Genomic DNA, 18,994 nt, shown 5'->3' with positions numbered 1-18,994 from the left:
TATACCTACATACGGGATTAGACAAATCATGGACAAACTTCCATTTGGGCTGCAGGAAAGGTGGGTGTCCGTTGGCGCAGAGTACAAGGAAGAGAACAATGGTCGATTTCCTCCCTTCGAGTATTTCACGAGGTTTGTGTGCAAGGAGGCGAAGAAGCGAAACGACCCTAGCCTCATGGGTCCAGGAAGCAGTACAATTTACACCAAGCCAGATAAATCCACTTCGAATAATTTCAACATTAATAAACCTGTCTCAGTGCTTAAGACTGAAGCCTTTACAACTAACAACGACCCTAGCAAGAATTGTCCATTGCATAACAAATCCCACCCCCTCAAAAAATGCAAACCCCTTGAAGAGAGGATGGCCCTTCTCAAGGAGAAAAAAATATGTTTTAAATGCTGTTCCTCTACCTCTCACCTTGCTAGAGAGTGTTCAATCGCTGTGAAGTGCCCGGAATGTAATAGCACTAATCACGATGGGACCATGCATCCCGGCCCGTTACCGCAAACCAACAGAGCTCCTTCACCCCCACAACAGGACGGCGGTGAGGGAGAGGCTCACTCCAGGACAACTGTTGTCAGCTCGAGCTGTACAGAAGTTTGCAGTCAAGCTCAGTCAAGCCGTTCTTGTTCAAAGATCTGCCTCACTAAGGTATACCCTAAGGGAGCCGAAGACAAGGCCATCAAAGCCTCTGTAATTCTGGACGATCAGAGCAACCGCTCAGTAGTCAGTCCAGAGTTCTTTAACTTGTTCCACATTGAGAGTAATCAGTTCCCATACTACCTTAGAACTTGCTCAGGCAGCGTGGAAACTTATGGAAGGAAGACAGAAGGCTTCCAGCTCGAGTCCCTGGATGGTAAAGTCGTCATCTGTCTCCCTCCACTCTTAGAGTGCAATGAAATTTTGAATAACCGCACTAAGATCCCGACGCCAAGTGCAGTGCTACACCAGCCACATCTCCACCACATTGTCAAGCACATCCCAGAACTGGATCCAAAAGCAGAAATACTCCTGCTATTAGGAAGAGATGTTCTCCGGGTGCACAAGGTTAGGCAGCAGGTCAATGGACCACATGACGCCCCCTTTGCGCAATGCCTGGATCTGGGCTGGGTGGTGATAGGAGGGGTGTGCCCTGGCAATGTACACAAACCGACGGTTAACACATTCAAGACCAATGTGCTAGAGCCTGGCCGCCATTCAATTTTTCAACCCCGCACAAGTGTCATGTGTATTAAGGAAGCACGACAAGGCTTTAACAAATGTAAAGTAACTGACGAGACGCTGGGTCAGTCAGTCTTCGCTCAAACTGAGCATGATAATAAACTTGCTCCATCAGCTCAAGACGCCATTTTCTTAAAAATAATGGACACCAAGGTCTTCAGAGATGAAGCAAATAATGGGGTCGCCCCACTACCTTTCAGAGAACCACGCCAGTGCTTGCCAAACAAAAAAGAGCAGGCAGTCGAGCGGTTCACGTCCTTGCAAAAAACCCTGAAAAAGAAACCTGAGATGCAGCAACGCACCCGATTGACCCACAAGGTACTGTGCACACTAATGGCAGAGGTCACAGCCATTATAAATGCACGACCACTCCTACCTGTGTCTTCTGACCCGGAAAACCCCTTCATACACTCGCCATCAATGCTCCTTACGCAGAAGGCAGGAGCCCCCCCTCCACCAGGGGACTTCTCTGATAAGGATTTGTACACAAAGCAATGGAGACAGGTCCAGGCTCTGGCAAATCGGTTCTGGTCTCGTTGGAGACAGGAATATCTACCTTTGTTGCAACACAGACAAAAGTGGACAGAACCCTGCAAGAATCTTCAAGTTGGAGATTTAGTCCTGCTCAGGGACAAGCAAATCTCCCGCAACAGCTGGCCAATGGCCAGAATCACTGCCACATTCCCTAGTAGGGATGGACATGTCAGGAAGGTTGAGTTGAAAACTACCGACCAAGGTGATGTGAAAATTTACCAAAGGCCAGTTACAGAAGTCATTCTACTTCTACCTAAGGACTGATTTAGAGACTGAAGTTTTGTATTATGTTCATTGTGACCTTATGAAGGTCAAGCGGGGAGTGTGTTGCCTTTATGGCATTTGTTTAGTTTATAATATTTTCGCTTTAGTAATTCGTTTGTTAACATTTTTTAGTTAAAGTTAGGATTGTTTAAAGTAAATTCGTTGTCTGTGATATATCGCGGCATGCGATGACGTCACACCTGGTTTCGCCCCGTCTTGTGGGAAAATACCGGTTTGGAGAAATGGGAAGGAGGGGGCTCACATGTGCAGGATCAGCTCAAGAAAAGTTTTCTTTCTACGCACTAGAAACATCAGTGAAGCAACGCCATAAGTTCATGAGATAATTGATGTGTTGAATTAAAAATGTTAACGCTGGTTCTGTTAAAAGTAATGACGGTTGATAAGGTTTATGTTTTCGTTAGCTAAAGAGTTGCGGATAGTTTGTGTTGAAGTGTATTTAAAGCAGTCAATAGCGTAGGTAGATTCTGACTATGCTGCACTTTAATGTAGTTGTAGTTTTACTTTTGCAAGTATTTACGATGTAAACGTGATATCAAGAAGGAAACAAATACTGTATACATTTTGTATTGTTTTATCAACAGTTTTCACCATACATTAATGTGGAAGAGTGAACAGTAAACGGTTAATCTTACTGCAATCCTGTTTTCATTGACTACAGTTTACCTCAGTGTTTAGTTCAGTGTTCTCTTACACCTGAGCGAGAACACTACAGTCCTTAACAAATATAAAATGGTTGCAGAGCCTGCCGTGACCTCTACTAAAGTAATTATTATGTACTCTACAAAAAGCAAAATCAAATATATTTAACGTGCATCACTCACTGAAACAATCGGTATTTTTAAAGACAGTGTATGAGTGAGAGGCTGCTCTGAAACTGAATATTTTGAGAAAGTAATGCAAACTTTAAAGTGACAAATCAACTGACTTTTGCATTGAATTGATCTTTTAATGATTTCACATAGTGTGGGATAAACTCACTGTCATAATGATTGTGCCTTTTCTTTAGGACCTAGCGAATTCAATGAGTTACATTATTGATGCAGTGACCATCATTATATCTGAGGGTAAAATGGCTGGTGGTACAACTACATAGCAATTAAATAAAAGCACACTCACAGGGGATGGATTTAACTGGTGTATTTGCTTTGCTGCAAGAGAGGGGGAGAGAGAGAGAGAGAATAATGTGCCTGCAGACAACAGATCAATATGTAGTGCTAAGGGGAGGGTGGGGGGGTCAGTGCTTTAAAAGAAATTGTTCCATACATTATAGAACTTCCTAGAACTGAAGTCAATATTACAGAGGGATTTGCTCATTGATAATTTAGAAGTTTTAGAAGTTAAAAAAGCATTTTCCATTAAATTTGTAGTTAACTTCCAATTATTTTTAAAATCTGAATAGAACTATTGAACACGTAAGTAACGACATATAGGGTAACCTTATCTGAGTAAAAAGCTTTTCTAAATTGTGGAATACTTACTACCATCCTATGGTTATGTGAGGTGCAGTGTATAACTTAGAACATGAATTGGTCTTAAGTCTTTTTTTCTTTAAACGATGCACATTTGTTTTGTTTTCTTTAGATCCAATGCAGCAAGAGCATTCTGAAGCTAGTGACTACCCAGAAGTAGAAGTTACTCTTGAAGGCAAGCATTGGTCTTTAACTTATTTGGTAGAATCCACAGAAATCACAATAACTAGCATTTTTGGATGTTTAGTTGGTATTCAATTTTAGTTTCTCCTATTATAATCTAAAGTGATTGTGTGTGTCTCCATAGGAGGGGATGGACAGATGGCTGGTGAACTTGAATTTCTGAACTGCTTATTCTTTTCCTTCAATTTTGTTTATCCCTACATTCTTGACCTGATATATTTGTCCCTCAAATTTATGCAAATTGCATTTGAAGTGTAAAATTGGTAGTTCATAATGCAGAATCGTAGTTGGAAAATAACAAATCAAAAGCTTTTTAAATGAAGAGGGCTACTTTTCTAGTTTCTTAGCTTTGATTTCGCCGGATATCTGGAAGGTAGCTCTTTATGGAATGGTGTAGGTAATGTATTTGTATGGGTAAAAGTAGCACTGTGAAAGCCTTTAAACTGTATTAGAATCAATCTTGTTGCAAAGATGGCCCTTAAGTGAGATAACGTGGAAAAATCTCAGTAATCAGACATAGGCTGCCAAGATGAACAAGTGCTTCAAGAAGGTGCCAGTGAACCTCAGCAATGTCGTGCGGGCTGCTTACAAAACCTCTAAATGTACCTCTTCTGAATAACTCTTACTGCTCTCTGTAGCCTATATTTCATGATCTTCTGAAGGATTTGGCAAACTTAACTCTCAAGCACGCGGCATGTTGAAGCGGATGAGGGTACGTCAGCTTGGCTGGAAGAGAAGAACAAGGGAGGACTCCAAGCCTGACTGAAATGCCAAGCAATGGAATTCCCCTACCCAGCATCTTGTCAGCAAATGTCTATCAGTGGAGAACAAGATTGAGGATTTAAGGGCAAGATTACTGTATTGAAGTGAAATGAGGAATTGCTGTGTTCTGTGTTTCATGGAGACATCACTCACTGCGGACACACTAAATATGTTGGTAAGACCTGATGTGCAGGATAGACTGGACTGCTGATTCAGAAAAGGCAAAAATATGAATCTGTCACATTCTTGTTCCCGCAACCTGAAACATCTAACCATAAGTACCAACCATTCCACTTACCAAGAGGGGTCTCCTCTGTGATCCTGACCTCAGCTTACATACTGCCAAAAGCCATCATTAATCAGGCACTCAAAATATTGAATGCTGCCATCACCAAACAAGAAACAGCTCACCCCAGTGCATTTCAAATCCAGAGTTGGACACTTCCATCAGGCTTTTTTGAAATCTCTGCCCATTTATTATTGGGATATACCCTGCTGTACCAAAGTCCCAGCACACTCAACCACTCCTATACTACAACAAGGAACACATACTGTTCCATACCTAGACCATATTTCAGGAGATCTGATCCTCTCCTACCTGCATAAGGCAGAAGCTAAAGAGCAGGGCTCCGGAGATAAGAACAGCAACAAGGTGGAGATAGAGGTGCTGCTATGTGGTTGCTGCAAATCAATTGATTGGGCCGTGTTCAAGAACTCATCAAAGAATCTGAAAGAATACACCATAGTTGTCATGACCTTTATAAAAGCAATCATAGATAAGTCATATCATTTAGCATCTTCCCCAATCAGAAGTTTTGGATGAACCATGAGATCTGTTATCTGCTGAATGCCAGATCAGTGGCATTCAGGTCTGGCAACCAAGCAGGATACAAGATGTCCAGATACAATCTCCGGAAAGCCATCTGACATGCGAATTGGCAATTCTAGATCAAACCTGAAACACAGAAGGATGCTCGAAGGCTATGGCAAGGCTTAAATGTGAGATCTCTTACAATGTGAAACCAAGCAACTTGGATGACAACAAGTCTTTGCTCCCAGATGAGCTTAATGCCTTCTGTGCTTGCTTTGACCATCAGAACATGGAGAAACTTTCACAAATTCTGACAGCCCTTGATGATGTTGTTATTTCAATCTCTGAGGCCGATGTGCAAGCAGCCTTCAGGAAGGTGAACTCACAAAAAAGATCCAGCCCAGATGGAGTACCTGGCCAAATATGAAAGACCTGTGCTGATCAACTGATTGGAGTGTTCACTGATATCTTTAACCTATTGCTGCAGCAGTCTGAGGTACCCACCTGCTTCAATGACTATCAGTACATGGATAGCAAGAGGGTTTTCCCAGGCCTGAAGTTGCTAACATGAGGGGGCATAGTTTTAAGGTGCTTGGAAGCAGGTACAAGGGGGATGTCAGACGCAAGTTTTTCACTCAGAGTGGTGGGTATGTGGAATGCACTGTCAGCGACAGTGGTAGAGGCGGATACAATAGGGTCCTTTAAGAGACTCTTAGATAGGTACATGGAGCTTAGATAAATAGAGGGCTATGCAGTAGAGAGATTCTAGGCAGTTTCTAGAGTAGGTTACATGGTCGACACAACATTGTGAGCCAAAGCGCCTGTAATGTGCTGTAGGTTCTTATGTTTCTGATTCTATCCAGTAGCACTTATATCCACTGTGATGAAGTGTTTTGAGAGGTTGGTGACGAAACATCAACTCCTGCCTGAGAAGCAGCTTGGATCTGTTCCGGTTTGCCAACCATCAGAACAGGTCATCAGCAGAGGGCATGTCATTGGCTCTTCACTCAACCCTGGAACCTCTGAACAGCAAAAATGCATACGTCAGTACACTTTTTATTGGCTACAGCTCAGCATTCAATGCTTTCATTCCCACAAAACTGATCAATAATCTTCAAGACCTTAGTACCTATTTGTGCAATTGGATCCTCGATTTCCTCACTTGTTGACCCCAGTCTGTTCAGATTGACAACAATATCTCCATGATCTTCATCAGCTAATATGCACCACAAGGTTGTGCACTTAGCCTCCCGCTCTACAAGTTTTTTTAGCTTTTGGTATTTGCACAGCTTGTGTTGTATTTTTGCACATTGGTTGTTTGTCTGTCTTGTTGGGTAGGGTCTTTCTTTGATCCTGTTGTGTTTCTTGCATTTACTGTATATGCTCACAAGGAAATGAATCTCGGGGTAGTATATAGTGACATATGTGCTTTGATAATAAATTTACTTTGAGCTTTGATCTTTGAATTTTGCCAATTTCACTGGGGTAGACCGCTTGAAAGATTCTCTTTGGAAAATTGACAAGCAGTCACTTCCATTGATACCTGTAAAGTGGTATCCTGTTAAACAATGTAACATCCACTGATGAATCAGAATGAGCAATGAACTTTTGCATCCTTATTCTGTATCATTATAACTAGTGAGGGGAATCTGGTCAATAATCGCTCGTTAGGTGGTCCTCATCAACACAATTGCAAAACTACATTAGGTGATTTTGTGTATTTTCCAACTTGTATAAACGGAGCCAGTCTGTAACTTATCAGTGGTCTTTACTATAATGAATGCATCAGCAAAAATAGTGTTGTTGAATCCTTGAAGCTGAAAGGCACTCTGCAAAGAGCTATTTGGACGAGTATGAGGGGTAAGTTTTTTGGTTTTGGGAAATTTATGAAGCTGTATTTTATGTTTTCAGATGATGAATATTTCCCATCAAATAAGCGACCAAAGAATACTGTACAGGCAACAGATGCTGGGGCCACAGTGAAGCGGAAAAGTAGGGAATTCAATTTTGGTGAGTTAAAATGCCATTTCAATGTCCAGAAAAGGTTTGGATCAATAGCTTGAGAAATGGGACCTGCTGGATACTATGTGATTATGCAGAGGTTAAATAAATTGTACATTTTAATATTTAACTGTAAATATTGTGAATTTTTATTCTCTATAGGGCTGGCACAGTAGTGTAGTGGTTAACATAATGCTATCACAGACTATGGTTCCACCACTGTTTGTAAGGAGTTTTTATGTTCTCCCTGTGACCACGTGTTTCCTTCTACATTTCAAAGATGTGTGGGTTATTAAGTTAATTGGACACATGGAAGTAATGAGGTGCTGCAGGCTCATTAACATAATGTTAATTGTAGGGCCTGTTACCATGTTGTATCTCTAAATGGAAAAAAAATAATAATTCTTGATTTTAAAATGAAGGCAAAGGACATTAAGTAAGGATGCTGTGATAAAATCTTAATAGAGCATTGCAGTATTTTGATATCATAAGAATGGATATAATGAGAAGGTATAGAGGATGGAAGATTTCAGTTATTTGAAGAAACTAAAGAAATAGTTTGTCATGGAGCAGAAACGAATATCAGGGAATGCAGTGTTTGTCTGCAGGGTTGCATATTTGGTCTATTTCTGAAGGCTGGTACTGGGCTAGCCATTATTGCAGTGAAGGCCTCACAACAGCATTTAGCCTATTATTTGGGCCATAATTTCCAAGTATACACAACAAAACATTAGTTTTTGCAAATGTGGTTAGATTTTTCCAAATTGAATTGGCATAATTCACTGACAAGCTGCCCATGTTTTGCATTATATACATTTGTTTTACACTGACAACTAAGTTTTAAATCCAGCAGCTTTCCAAGGAAAATTAATTTAACTGAGATGATGTATCAGCAATTTCTGTTTAAAACATTTAGGGTGATTTTAAGGAAAGAAATTAGGTTGAGATTGCCATGTTGATTTAACACCTCTAATACAAGTTCAGGTAACCCCGCTTTACAAAAGTTCGCTTTATGCCACTTCGCTTTTATGAAAGACCTACATTAGTACCCATTTTCACTAACCGAAAGAAATCCGAAGAGGATTTTCACTTTTACGAAAAAAGGCAAAAAGCGACAATAGTGTTCAGTGTTTGTTTTGCAGTGAGCCATTATAGAAGCAGCGCGCACCCCAAGCAGCGAGAGTGGCGAAAAGCAAAAATAGCATTCAGCGTTTGTTTTGAAGTGTGCTGTTATAGAGGCAGCTGCTCACCCCAAGCAGCGAGAGTAGCGTCACCAAGTTCCTTCCCCGGGAAACTACACTCAGTAGCAAGCTGCCATAGCTTTGAACTTCATGAGATTTTCACTACGATTGATGCAATGATTGCAGAAAAATGACTTTAATTTTGAAAGGGCACATAGATTTAGGGCAGATCTGCGGGATGTTTTGAGTGCTTACAAAGAGCTGTATGGTATGAACCTTCCAGTGTGCTCACTGTCTTTTGGCTGTGTATTTATCATTATCATTCCTGCTTTTACTAAATGTTAGTGTTATTTTAGATTTTATGTGTTATTTGGTATGATTTGGTTGGTAATTTTTTGCGTCTGGGAATGCTCAAAAATTTTCCCCATATAAATTAGTGGTAATTGCTTCTTGGCTTTACACCATTTCAGCTTACGAAAGGTTTCATAGGAATGCTCTACTTTCAGATAGTGAGGGAAACCTGTACAAAATAATTTCAAAATTTAATTGTCAAATATTTGTGTTGAAACCAGATATTTGATTTCTTTTGTTTGTTTCCTGAAGTTCACTGTGGATATATATTTAGCAGTGTTGTGTAGTGTACAACGTTTGACACACTAAGGTTTAAAAAATTCCTGAGTTCAGTTCTGCTTGTTGTCATCATTCCCATATATAATCAATAAAATTAACTATACCTGAATGTTAGTTACTACAATTTGCATCCAGGAATATACAATATTGAAGTTTTTCTCATTAATTTAGAGACCTTTTCTTAAATACAGAGCAATCCAATGCTAGGATTACTGATTTAAGAAAGCAAGTGGAAGAACTCTTTGAAAGAAAATATGGTAACTATTTTAAATCTTTTATGAAGTACCTATCAGGTAAGTGTTGATTTTTTTTTAGAAATAAGGATTTGAAATCCTATTCATGTTTGGATGAGTTGGCTGTAATGATGGTTAATTAACTCCACTGCATGTGTCTGCTTGTATCATGTAATTATTTGCTTAAATTTGAGTTAGATGTATTTTAGCAATGCTTTTCTACTTTTTGTGCACTAAAAGTACCAAATTGCCTATCTTGTTTTTGACAAAGCTTGCTGTTTCTTTGTTGAACATTAAATTATTTATTTCCATACATAGTCTTTAAAACAGTTAAACTCCAGGAATTTCCTTCTGAATTTGGCAATGTATACTAACAGATTTTCTAGACTTTTGGATATTGGCTTATTGGAATTTTACTGTACGAAGGTCTTGGGAGGGTATTGAACATGAATAGCACAAAGAGCAAAGCCTACAGTTTTGTTTTAGTCACGTATAGAGTTTAATTGTATTTCTCATTGTCACTAGTCAGTAACTTAGAAATTTATTTTTGCATTGAAAATCTGAGGGCACTTATTATATGCAAGAGTCATTAACTACAGGTTTCTAACCCCACAAGCTTAGACCTTGTGGATTAGTAAAATGTAAGTCCAGTAAAGTTTTCAAGATTGTTTGACTTGCTTTATTCTCTGTTATGAGAATTTTAGGATATCTTACAATTCCAATAAACATCTCCCCACTTCTCTATTGAGAAATAACATTCTGCAATTTGGTAATCCTCCCATTCACCACTGTTAAAATATGTTCATTGCAAAGTAGAATGTCAGGAATTTAGAGCAGGTATTGCAAAAAGCTGTTGTGATGGGATCTAAGTTTTACATTGTGTAATCTTTCAGCTGAAGCAACTCTAGCTACTGGACCAGTTGTGATCCCATATAAACTTTTCCAGTCCAATTCTGAAGATCTTTGTGTTGATGGCTTACCTGAAGGGATTCCATTTAGGAGGCCATCCACCTATGGAATTCCAAGTTTAGAAAGAATTCTTCTAGCAAAAGACAAGATAAAATTTGTTATAAAAAGGTATGGATTTAGTAAGGATATGATTTAATGGCAACATAAGTGGATCTTACTGCCCACTGTAAATCACTCCCTAGTTTTCCTAAAATAGAATTATTGACTGCAAAGGGCTTTGGAATAACTGAGGATTTTGAGCAGTGTTATAAAAACTTAAGTCCTTTACAGTAAAGTCTATAATGTATCAAAATCAGCCTTCTGCTTTTGGGCATGATTGAAATTTATTAAGTGGGCTGAGTGAAAATAAGTAATTTTTGGGGGGGGGGTTGTGTTGAAGTTATGTTACTGAAATATTCTTAAAATTGTTAAAGTCTCGTATTTCAGTAAACAGAGTTCTGTGTTGCAGTAGTCACATATTTTCACTTGTGATATCATGTCAAGTCAATGATCACTCCCAGAAGACCAACTCAATCAGTCCAATTCATCATTTGTATTCTGTGGCCATGCAACTTGTTCTCTTGGAAGGTCATCTACTTCTTTTTAATCTTTTAGCCATTTATCCACAATGGGGCTAAATTGGCATTAGCTGATTAACCTACCAGCACATGTTTTAGATGTTGAAAGAAACTGGAGAACCTGACAGAAATCTATGCGGTCACAGGATGGCAGGGGTGATGAGCTTATGGCATGCATGCTCAAAGTAGTGTGCAAGAAAGTTTTTGTTGGTACACGACATACAGTCTTCTTCTTCTTCTTGGGCCCTTAGCTTCCAGTGGAGCATGGGCCATTGATGCTCTCCCATCTCCATCATCTAAAGTCGATGGTATGATTGGAGTTCATCAATATTTCTGTAATCCTTTGTGTCCACTATACAGGAGCTTGACCTATACAGCTGCACCAGAGCCCTGTTGGCCTGCCTTACCCCTTTCCTCCTCTCACAACAGGGATGTATGGTTGGACTTCGAGAGGCATGCGGCATATAGTGGCACCCTTCAATCCTTCAAAATCCACCCATAATAAAAAGGTACATAATGATTATCATTACTGCAAAATGAAACAGTAAATTACTTTTTGACATCCAAGAGCAGTGAAATATTTTCACAGAAAACATCTACTGACTTGGTGCCAGCTAGATGGTGGGGAGAGCAAGTAACATTTTGAAATCCTCGCAGACCTGGTGTACTCATCAGTATTTGGATTGTAAATGGTTGGGCCAGTTAGCATTGGCCTCCATGAATATTTTCCCACAATAAAGGTAAACTATTATTTAAGTTTATTTGTAAAATATTTTTAAATTGTGTTTACCCTTTTCAGCTTGCTCAGAATGTCAGATACACCAGTAAGGAAACAAAAGCATTCAAGTGATGAGAGAAGCAGCAGAGATTTTCAAGAATGGTGGAGTGAAAGATTTGGCATGATTAAAAAGGGTGATAAAGCATTCTGCAACTTTTGTTCTGAAACAGTGGTGTGCAGGACTTCTTCTGTAAAGCGGCATTATGAAACTGTTCATAAGCAACTCTGCAATAAAAGTGAGCAAGAACAAAAAGAACACATTTCTCAAGAAATCTGCAAAAAACAGATGCAGTCACAGATTTTGAAGTCGTTCATTTCAGATGGTCCCAATTTAGTTGCTGCTAGTTTTGAGGTTTCAAAGGTTATTGTTAAACATGGAAACCCACTCAGTGATGGAGAATATGTAAAAGAATCATGGCTAGAGTGTGCTCCTTTCCTTTTTAATGGTTTTCCAGAAAAGGAAAAAATCATTCAGCGCATTAAGGGTTTGCCAGTGAGCAGTAACACAATAGAAGAAAGAATATTAATGATGGGAACAAACGTAGCAGAACAACTAACAAAAGATATTAGTTCATGTAAATTTCTTTCCATTTGTCTTGACGTGAGCATTGATGTTAAATCGCCAGCTAGGCTAGCCATCATTGCTAGATTTTGTAGGGACGATGAAATACGCGAAGAACTGGTTAACTTGATAATGTTACCTGAACACACCACAGGGGTTGAAATCTGTAAGGCAGTAGTAAAGGCATTGTCTGGTCGACAAGTTAACCTTTCCAAAATAGTTTCTGTGACAACTGATGGTGCACCTAGCATGATTGCTAAAGAGGCAGGTTTTGTAGATCTGCTTGAAAATGATGTTGGACATCCACTGGTAGGCTTTCATTGCATAGTACACGAGGAGGCTCTGTGTGCAGAAGCTCACCTTAAAGAACTTGAAGAAGTGATGAAAATTGTAACCAAGGTAATTAATTTTATTTCTGGACATTCTTTTAATAAAAGACGATTTCAGAATTTATTGAGCGAGGTGCAGTCAGTGTACACTGGGCTACTTATGTACAATAGTGTTCGTTGGCTTAGTAAAGGTTCTATCCTGAAATGCTTTGTTGAGTGTCTGGATGAAATTCGTCTATTTTTGACAAATGAAAAATTTGCTTGTCAAGAATTATATGACATTGTGTGGATTTGTAAATTGATGTTTTTTGCAGATTTCTCCTCACATTTAAATGATTTGAGCACCAAATTACAGGGATGTGGCAAAACGCTTGATGTCATGTTTGATAATATAAAAGCCTTTGAAATAAAATTGGAAGTATTTAAACGTGATGTGGAAAATGGCACTTTTAAATATTTCCCTAACCTAAAAAAACATATGACAGGCGTTGAAATTCCTGAAAAGACAGACATTCAGAGCCTTCAGATACAATTTTTGAGCATCATTGGTTCAACTGCTGAACACTTTTCTTTCAGATTCACTCAGCTCAGGTTGTTTGAAGAAACTGCAAAATTCATTAAGTATGCAGACTGTGTTACATTAGACAAACTGAATTTGGAAATACTACAGTGGATTGATTTGGTTAATTTTGAAATGCAATTGATTGATTTACAAAGCAGCTCAATTTGGAGGCAAAAATTTGTTGACTTAAGAGTTGAACTAGAAAATATTGAAAGAGATCGGTTAGTGACTGGATCAAAACTTAAAAATCCAGACAATGAGATTCTGAAGCTCTGGAATTCCATTCCTGAAACTTTTGACTGTCTGAAAGATCTTGCAATGGCAATATTAACATTATTTTCATCAACATATTTATGTGAGTCATTGTTTTCAATGATGGACTTGGAACCTAATTATTGGAGTGGACTTAATGATGAAATTAGTGCTACATGCATAGCCCTTAAGACGACCAAATACAAACCGGATATAAAATATTTGTCATCATTGGTGCAGCAACAGGAGTCCCACTGAATAAAGTGTGTTTATTTTTCTTTCCTTAATCTTTTATAAGTATGCAGCAAAGCTTGTAATTTCATGTTCACATTTCTTATGAAGTACAATAACAATACTATTTGGAAATACTTTCAATAGTCTTTTTGAAATATTAAAAATATTTTGAACAGGTTTTCTAAAATGCTTCATTTATTTCTTAATAGTAAGACAACTAATATATGTAAATAAGCAACAGAACTTATCCTTTTCGCTTAAAGTCAATAATATTGTTACTAATTCATTAACCACTGATAATCTCTGCTCAGAATTATCATGGCACATGAGATAAATTTTTCGAAGATTATCGCCAATTTGGGCTCACACTTTCAAAATCGTTCGCCATTGCTATACCACAGTTACATATTCTCAAACACTGCATGACATTCAGATGATGAGCCTGCACATAAGCTGCATTCTTTTGCAGCCAGTTTTGCTCCATAAAATAGTTAGGTCACATGAGAGTTCCTCCAGCATTTTGTGTGTGTTGCTTGGTCACTTGTAGGAACAGTTCTCACGCTCCCCCCCCCCCCCCCATGCAGGAGGATAAATGTGGAACTGTTACTGTTCCAGTACCTGTCGCTAAGTTCCATGCTCCAAAAGTGGATGCCCAACCTCCACAGAATTCCTGGTGAGTGCCAAGGTGCTGGTCAAATAAGAAAAAGGGCAAAACTTTCCCAAGCCCCTTGTTGGAGGTTCAGGGGAATGCGATGGAACTTGGCCTTAAAGTTGCCATAGTTAAGCCAGACATCATTTGGAATAATGAATTGATAAGCACGGATCAGCAGAGGCAGAGATGAAACACAAAGACAAATACACGTTATTAATATTGGAGGAATGTGTTCACTAGCAGAAATTCTGGGAGAAGTTCTGAGTTAACATTAACTTTTGATTAAATAAATGGTGATAACTCTTTCATTGCTGCCACCTGTCCATCCACCTTTGCTGTGGCAAATTCCACTTTGATGCCAAAAGCAATTATCAGGTTGTTTAATGGGTATTGTTAAATATCATAATATTTCAAGGACGCCATTTGATGTTTATTATAGATATATACTGTATTATTTGTTATAATGTTTACATGGAACTAAACAATTTTCAAAACTACACAATGTACAACTGGTGACATTCACAGAAACCCTGGAACATAATGTTTCCCTGGAAGAATCTTCTCCTGTGTCTGTCGTAACATTTCCACTGCTATCTGGTGACTATTGATATACTTTCAGGGAATCCCTGTAGCAGATACTTCTGAGGAATTCTTAGAACTACTGGCATGTCCAGGAACTTCCTGCAATAAACAGTGCTGAGGAGTCCCTTGCAGTGACTCTCATGGAGAAATGATGAAACCTGATGATGTATCAGTAACATTAGACATTCGGTGATTTGGGGGGAGGGGTGGTCAGAGGGACATCCTGTAGGCAGTATGAGGCTATCACATTTCCAAATGAAATTCACAAAGAGAGGAACCGAAAGAAAGTTCACTTCTGTTAAAATCGTTTCGCATTTAACTTCCTCGTTGCACAACAGGCTGTCTGTCTGGACCAGCTTATTTTAGCTCATTGGACTGTCGTCTGCCACTCTCACTGGTCATGATTGCATTTGTTGGTGTCACTTTTCATACAAAAAAATAGCTGCTGGAGGAATCCAGTAGGTCAGGCAGCATCTGCAGAGGAAAGTGACATTGATTGCCTGTATCACTTTACTGATGCTGCCTGACCCACTGAGTTTTTCCAGCAGTCAATTTTTTATTCTCCAGATTTTATCATCTGCGATCTCTTGTCTCCAGTAGTGTTTTATGCCTCCCTTGTATAAGTTAGTAACATGCCATTCTACTCATCATAGATCCTACCTATTCCTTTGGACTGGTTGTCCTATTGAGGCTTTCTGGTGTTATATTGTGAATATTAGGCTAGTCTGCCGAATTCAGTCTTTGCATGTGGAGGTAGACAAGCCCTAACTCACCGAGGGTTTGAGGCCCATCGGCTACCCTCACCAGGTTTTGCCGGCCAGTCGAAGCCATTGCCCAGGGTGTGGCTGCTGTTGCATGCAAACAGCTACAAGGAACCACTGGTGAGAGCTGAGTGTCAGGTGAGGACCAATGCAGACGAACTACTCAGAAGAGTACGACGTGTTCCCCGTCAGAGGTACTACCTCTTCCTGACACCCCATACACCCTAAGTGGTTCTCACCACCCTCCTCTATGCCAGCAAGACTTGGACTGTCTACAGCAGACACGCTAAACAGCTCAACCACTTCCATTTGAGCTGTCTCTGCAGACTTCTCCACGTACGATGGCAGGACAAAGTCCCAGACACAGAGGTCCTGGAGCGGGCTAGCACCCACAGCGTCTACACCCTCCTACAGAAAGCCCAAGCCAGATGGGCTGGCCATGTCGTCAGGATGTCTGACAGTCAGCTACCAAAACAGCTACTGTATGGAGAGCTGAGCCAGGGCAAGCGCTCAGTTGGAGGGCAGAAGAAACATTTCAAAGACTGCCTCAAAGTGTCCCTCAAAGACCTCAACATCAATCCCAGTAACTGGGAATCGCTTGCTCTGGACCGCCCAACCTAGTGGAGCAGGACCACTAAAGGAGCGTATGCAGCAGAAATAAGACACAACACAGAGGCTCAGAGGAAACGTGCTGCGCGCAAGGCTCGAACTACCTCCACTTCCACTGCAGCACCTACCCTCGTGTCCCACATGTGGGCGAGCTTTCAGGGCCCGGATTGGCCTCACCAGTCACCTCCGGACCCACAGTCACAAACTCTCCACCTGACAGAAGTCGTGGTCGTCTTTGACTCCAAAGGACGAACAACAACAAATTAGGCAAGTATAAATTATTGCTTTAGATCTTTCCATAAACTCCATAACTAGTCACCCCACCCTCCATCTCTGCCCCTGAAAACTGTTCAAGGCTAAACTAAACCATTCAAGACCCTGGTGCCACATTTACATCTGTGGCATCAGAGACTGGCAATTTGCACCTCAAAGGTCACCTGACTTTGCCTATCCTGTGGTAAGTGACTCATGATATTCTAAAGCTTTTCCACCATCTAGAAGGCACAAGACGGGATTATAATAGAATATTCTCCACTTCCCTAGATGAATGTAGCACTAACAGCTCTCCGGAAGTTCAACACCATCCAGAACAAATCAATCTATTTGATTGTAATTCTACTCACCTAAACCACTTGTGCATTCCTCCATTGGTGTACAGTGCTACTGTGCAATCATCTACACAATTTATTGCTCTCTCAGGTTACTCCGAAAGCACATCCCAAATCTGTGACCTCAGTTACCAAGGAAAATAAGGGTGACAATGCAGGGGAAGCATTATATGCAAGTTCCCATCTGAGTTACACACCATCCAGAGTTGGAAATATGTTGCCGTTTCCTTATTGTTGGTTGTTGAATTCCTGAACCTCCCTGCCCGAAGGTATCACTAGGACAACAGAGATTCAAGCACACAGCTTTATTCCCAAAAGGTTTAAAGCCAAGTGCAGGGGACTGATGCCTTCCTGCTCAACTGAAATAAGCTTCAAAGATACAAGTATTTACTAAGTCACATACATTTTATAATTAGAGCTTTGTACATCAGACTTTAAAATATCAGAGAAACCTGTTCCAAGTGGATTATCTAGTTATTAATGCTAGAAAAAAAGTTCTGGAGTTTTGTAACTTATTAATATGACTGAGTTTATGATTAAGACTCTAAGAATATTACTTTCTTTGCGTTCTTACACATTGCCTTTCTAAAAAGAACTGGCATTGGATCAACTGGATCATGAAGTGCATGAGAACCAAGAGCAAAGTGAAGAGCAGGTCATGTATCCCCTCACATTTGAACTCACATTCAAGATTGTGGCTGATCAGGTCCCATCCTCATCTCAAACATTCCTACTCCATGCCCAATGATCCTAACTCCCCACTAGTCCAAAGATACACCCATTTCAGCCTTGATTATGCTTGATCACCTGCCAACTTGTAACATAGAAACATAGAAAATAGATGCAGGAGTAGGCCATTCAGCCCTTCAAGCCTGCACCGCCATTCAGTATGATCATGGCTGATCATCCGACTCAGAACCCTGTACCTGCTTTCTCTCCATACCCTCGATCCCTTTAGCCACAAGGGCCATATCTAACTTCCTCTCAAATATAGCCAATGAACTGGCCTCAACTGTTTCCTGTGGCAGAGAATTCCACAGATTCACCACTCTCTGTGTGAAGAAGTTTTTCCTCATCTCGGTCCTAAAAGGCTTCCCCTTTATCCTTAAACTGTGACTCCTTGTTCTGGACTTCCCCAACATTGGAAACAATCTTCCTGCATCTAGGATACGTTTCAATAAGATCCCCCCTCAATCTTCTAAATTCTAGTGAGTATAAGCCTAGTCGATTCAGTCTTTCTTCATATGAAAGTCCTGCCATCCCAGGAATCAATCTGGTGAACCTTCTTTGTACTCCCTCTATGGCAAGAATGTCTTTTCTCAGATTAGGGGACCAAAACTGCACACAATACTCTAGGTGCGGTCTCACCAAGGCGTTGTACAACTGCAGTAGAACCTCCCTGCTCCTGTATTCAAATCCTTTTGCTTTGAATGCCAACATACCATTTGCCTTTTTCACCGCCTGTGCTGTACCTGCATGCCCACCTTCAATGACTGATATACAATGACACCCAGGTCTCGTTGCACCTCCCCTTTTCGTAATCAGCTACCATTCAGATAATAATCTGTTTTCCTGTTCTTGCAACCAAAGTGGATAACCTCACATTTATCCACATTAAATTGCACCTGCCATGAATTTCCCACTCACCTAACCTATCCAAGTCACCCTGCATCCTCTTAGCATCCTCCTCACAGCTTCGTGTCATCCGCAAACTTGGAGATGCTGCATTTATTTCCCTCATCTAAATCATTAATATATATTGTAAACAACTGGGGTCCCAACACTGAGCCTTGCGGTACCCCACTAGTCACTGCCTGCCATACTGAAAAGGTCCCGTTTACTCCCACTCTTTGCTTCCTGTCTGCCAACCAATTCTCTATCCACATCAATACCATACCCCCAATACCGTGTGCTTTAAGTTTGCACACTAATCTCCTGTGTGGGACCTTGTCAAAAGCCTTTTGAAAATCTAAATATACCACATCCACTGGCTCTCCCCTATCCACTCTACTAGTTACATCTTCAAAAAATTCTGTAAGATTCATCAGACATGATTTCCCTTTCACAAATCCATGCTGACTTTGTCCGATGATTTCACCTCTTTCCAAATGTGCTGTTATCACATCTTTGATAACCGACTCTAGCATTTTCCCCACCACTGATGTCAGACTCACCGGTCTATAATTCCCCGGTTTTTCTCTCCCTCCTTTTTTAAAAAGTGGGGTTAC

At 40.2% G+C, this 18,994-nt stretch overlaps 1 protein-coding gene across 12 annotated transcripts in view; it reads left to right on the top strand.

Annotated features, from left to right (window-relative positions):
- Nucleotides 1-13,732, top strand: part of LOC132395893 (general transcription factor II-I-like) — a 74,474-nt gene extending 60,742 nt beyond the window's left edge. For 8 of the 12 annotated variants that reach the window (XM_059973045.1, XM_059973046.1, XM_059973040.1 and 5 more), the window contains 5 exons: nt 3,623-3,685; nt 7,178-7,276; nt 9,270-9,335; nt 10,205-10,388; nt 11,637-13,732. In XM_059973045.1, the coding sequence (XP_059829028.1) occupies nt 3,623-3,685; nt 7,178-7,276; nt 9,270-9,335; nt 10,205-10,388; nt 11,637-13,578 (2,354 nt within the window). In that variant the 3' untranslated portion in view covers nt 13,579-13,732. Of the gene's footprint in view, nt 1-3,622; nt 3,686-7,177; nt 7,277-9,249; nt 10,389-11,197; nt 11,347-11,636 lie in introns of those variants that run through there. The other 4 variants (XM_059973048.1, XM_059973050.1, XR_009512779.1 and 1 more) reach the window with 4 other exon arrangements.
- The last annotated feature ends 5,262 nt before the right edge of the window (nt 13,733-18,994 follow it).

Source organism: Hypanus sabinus, chromosome 6 (assembly GCF_030144855.1).
Source record: "Hypanus sabinus isolate sHypSab1 chromosome 6, sHypSab1.hap1, whole genome shotgun sequence".
In the NCBI taxonomy this organism is placed as follows: Eukaryota; Metazoa; Chordata; class Chondrichthyes; order Myliobatiformes; family Dasyatidae; genus Hypanus; species Hypanus sabinus.
This window is presented reverse-complemented; position numbering and strand designations above follow the sequence as displayed.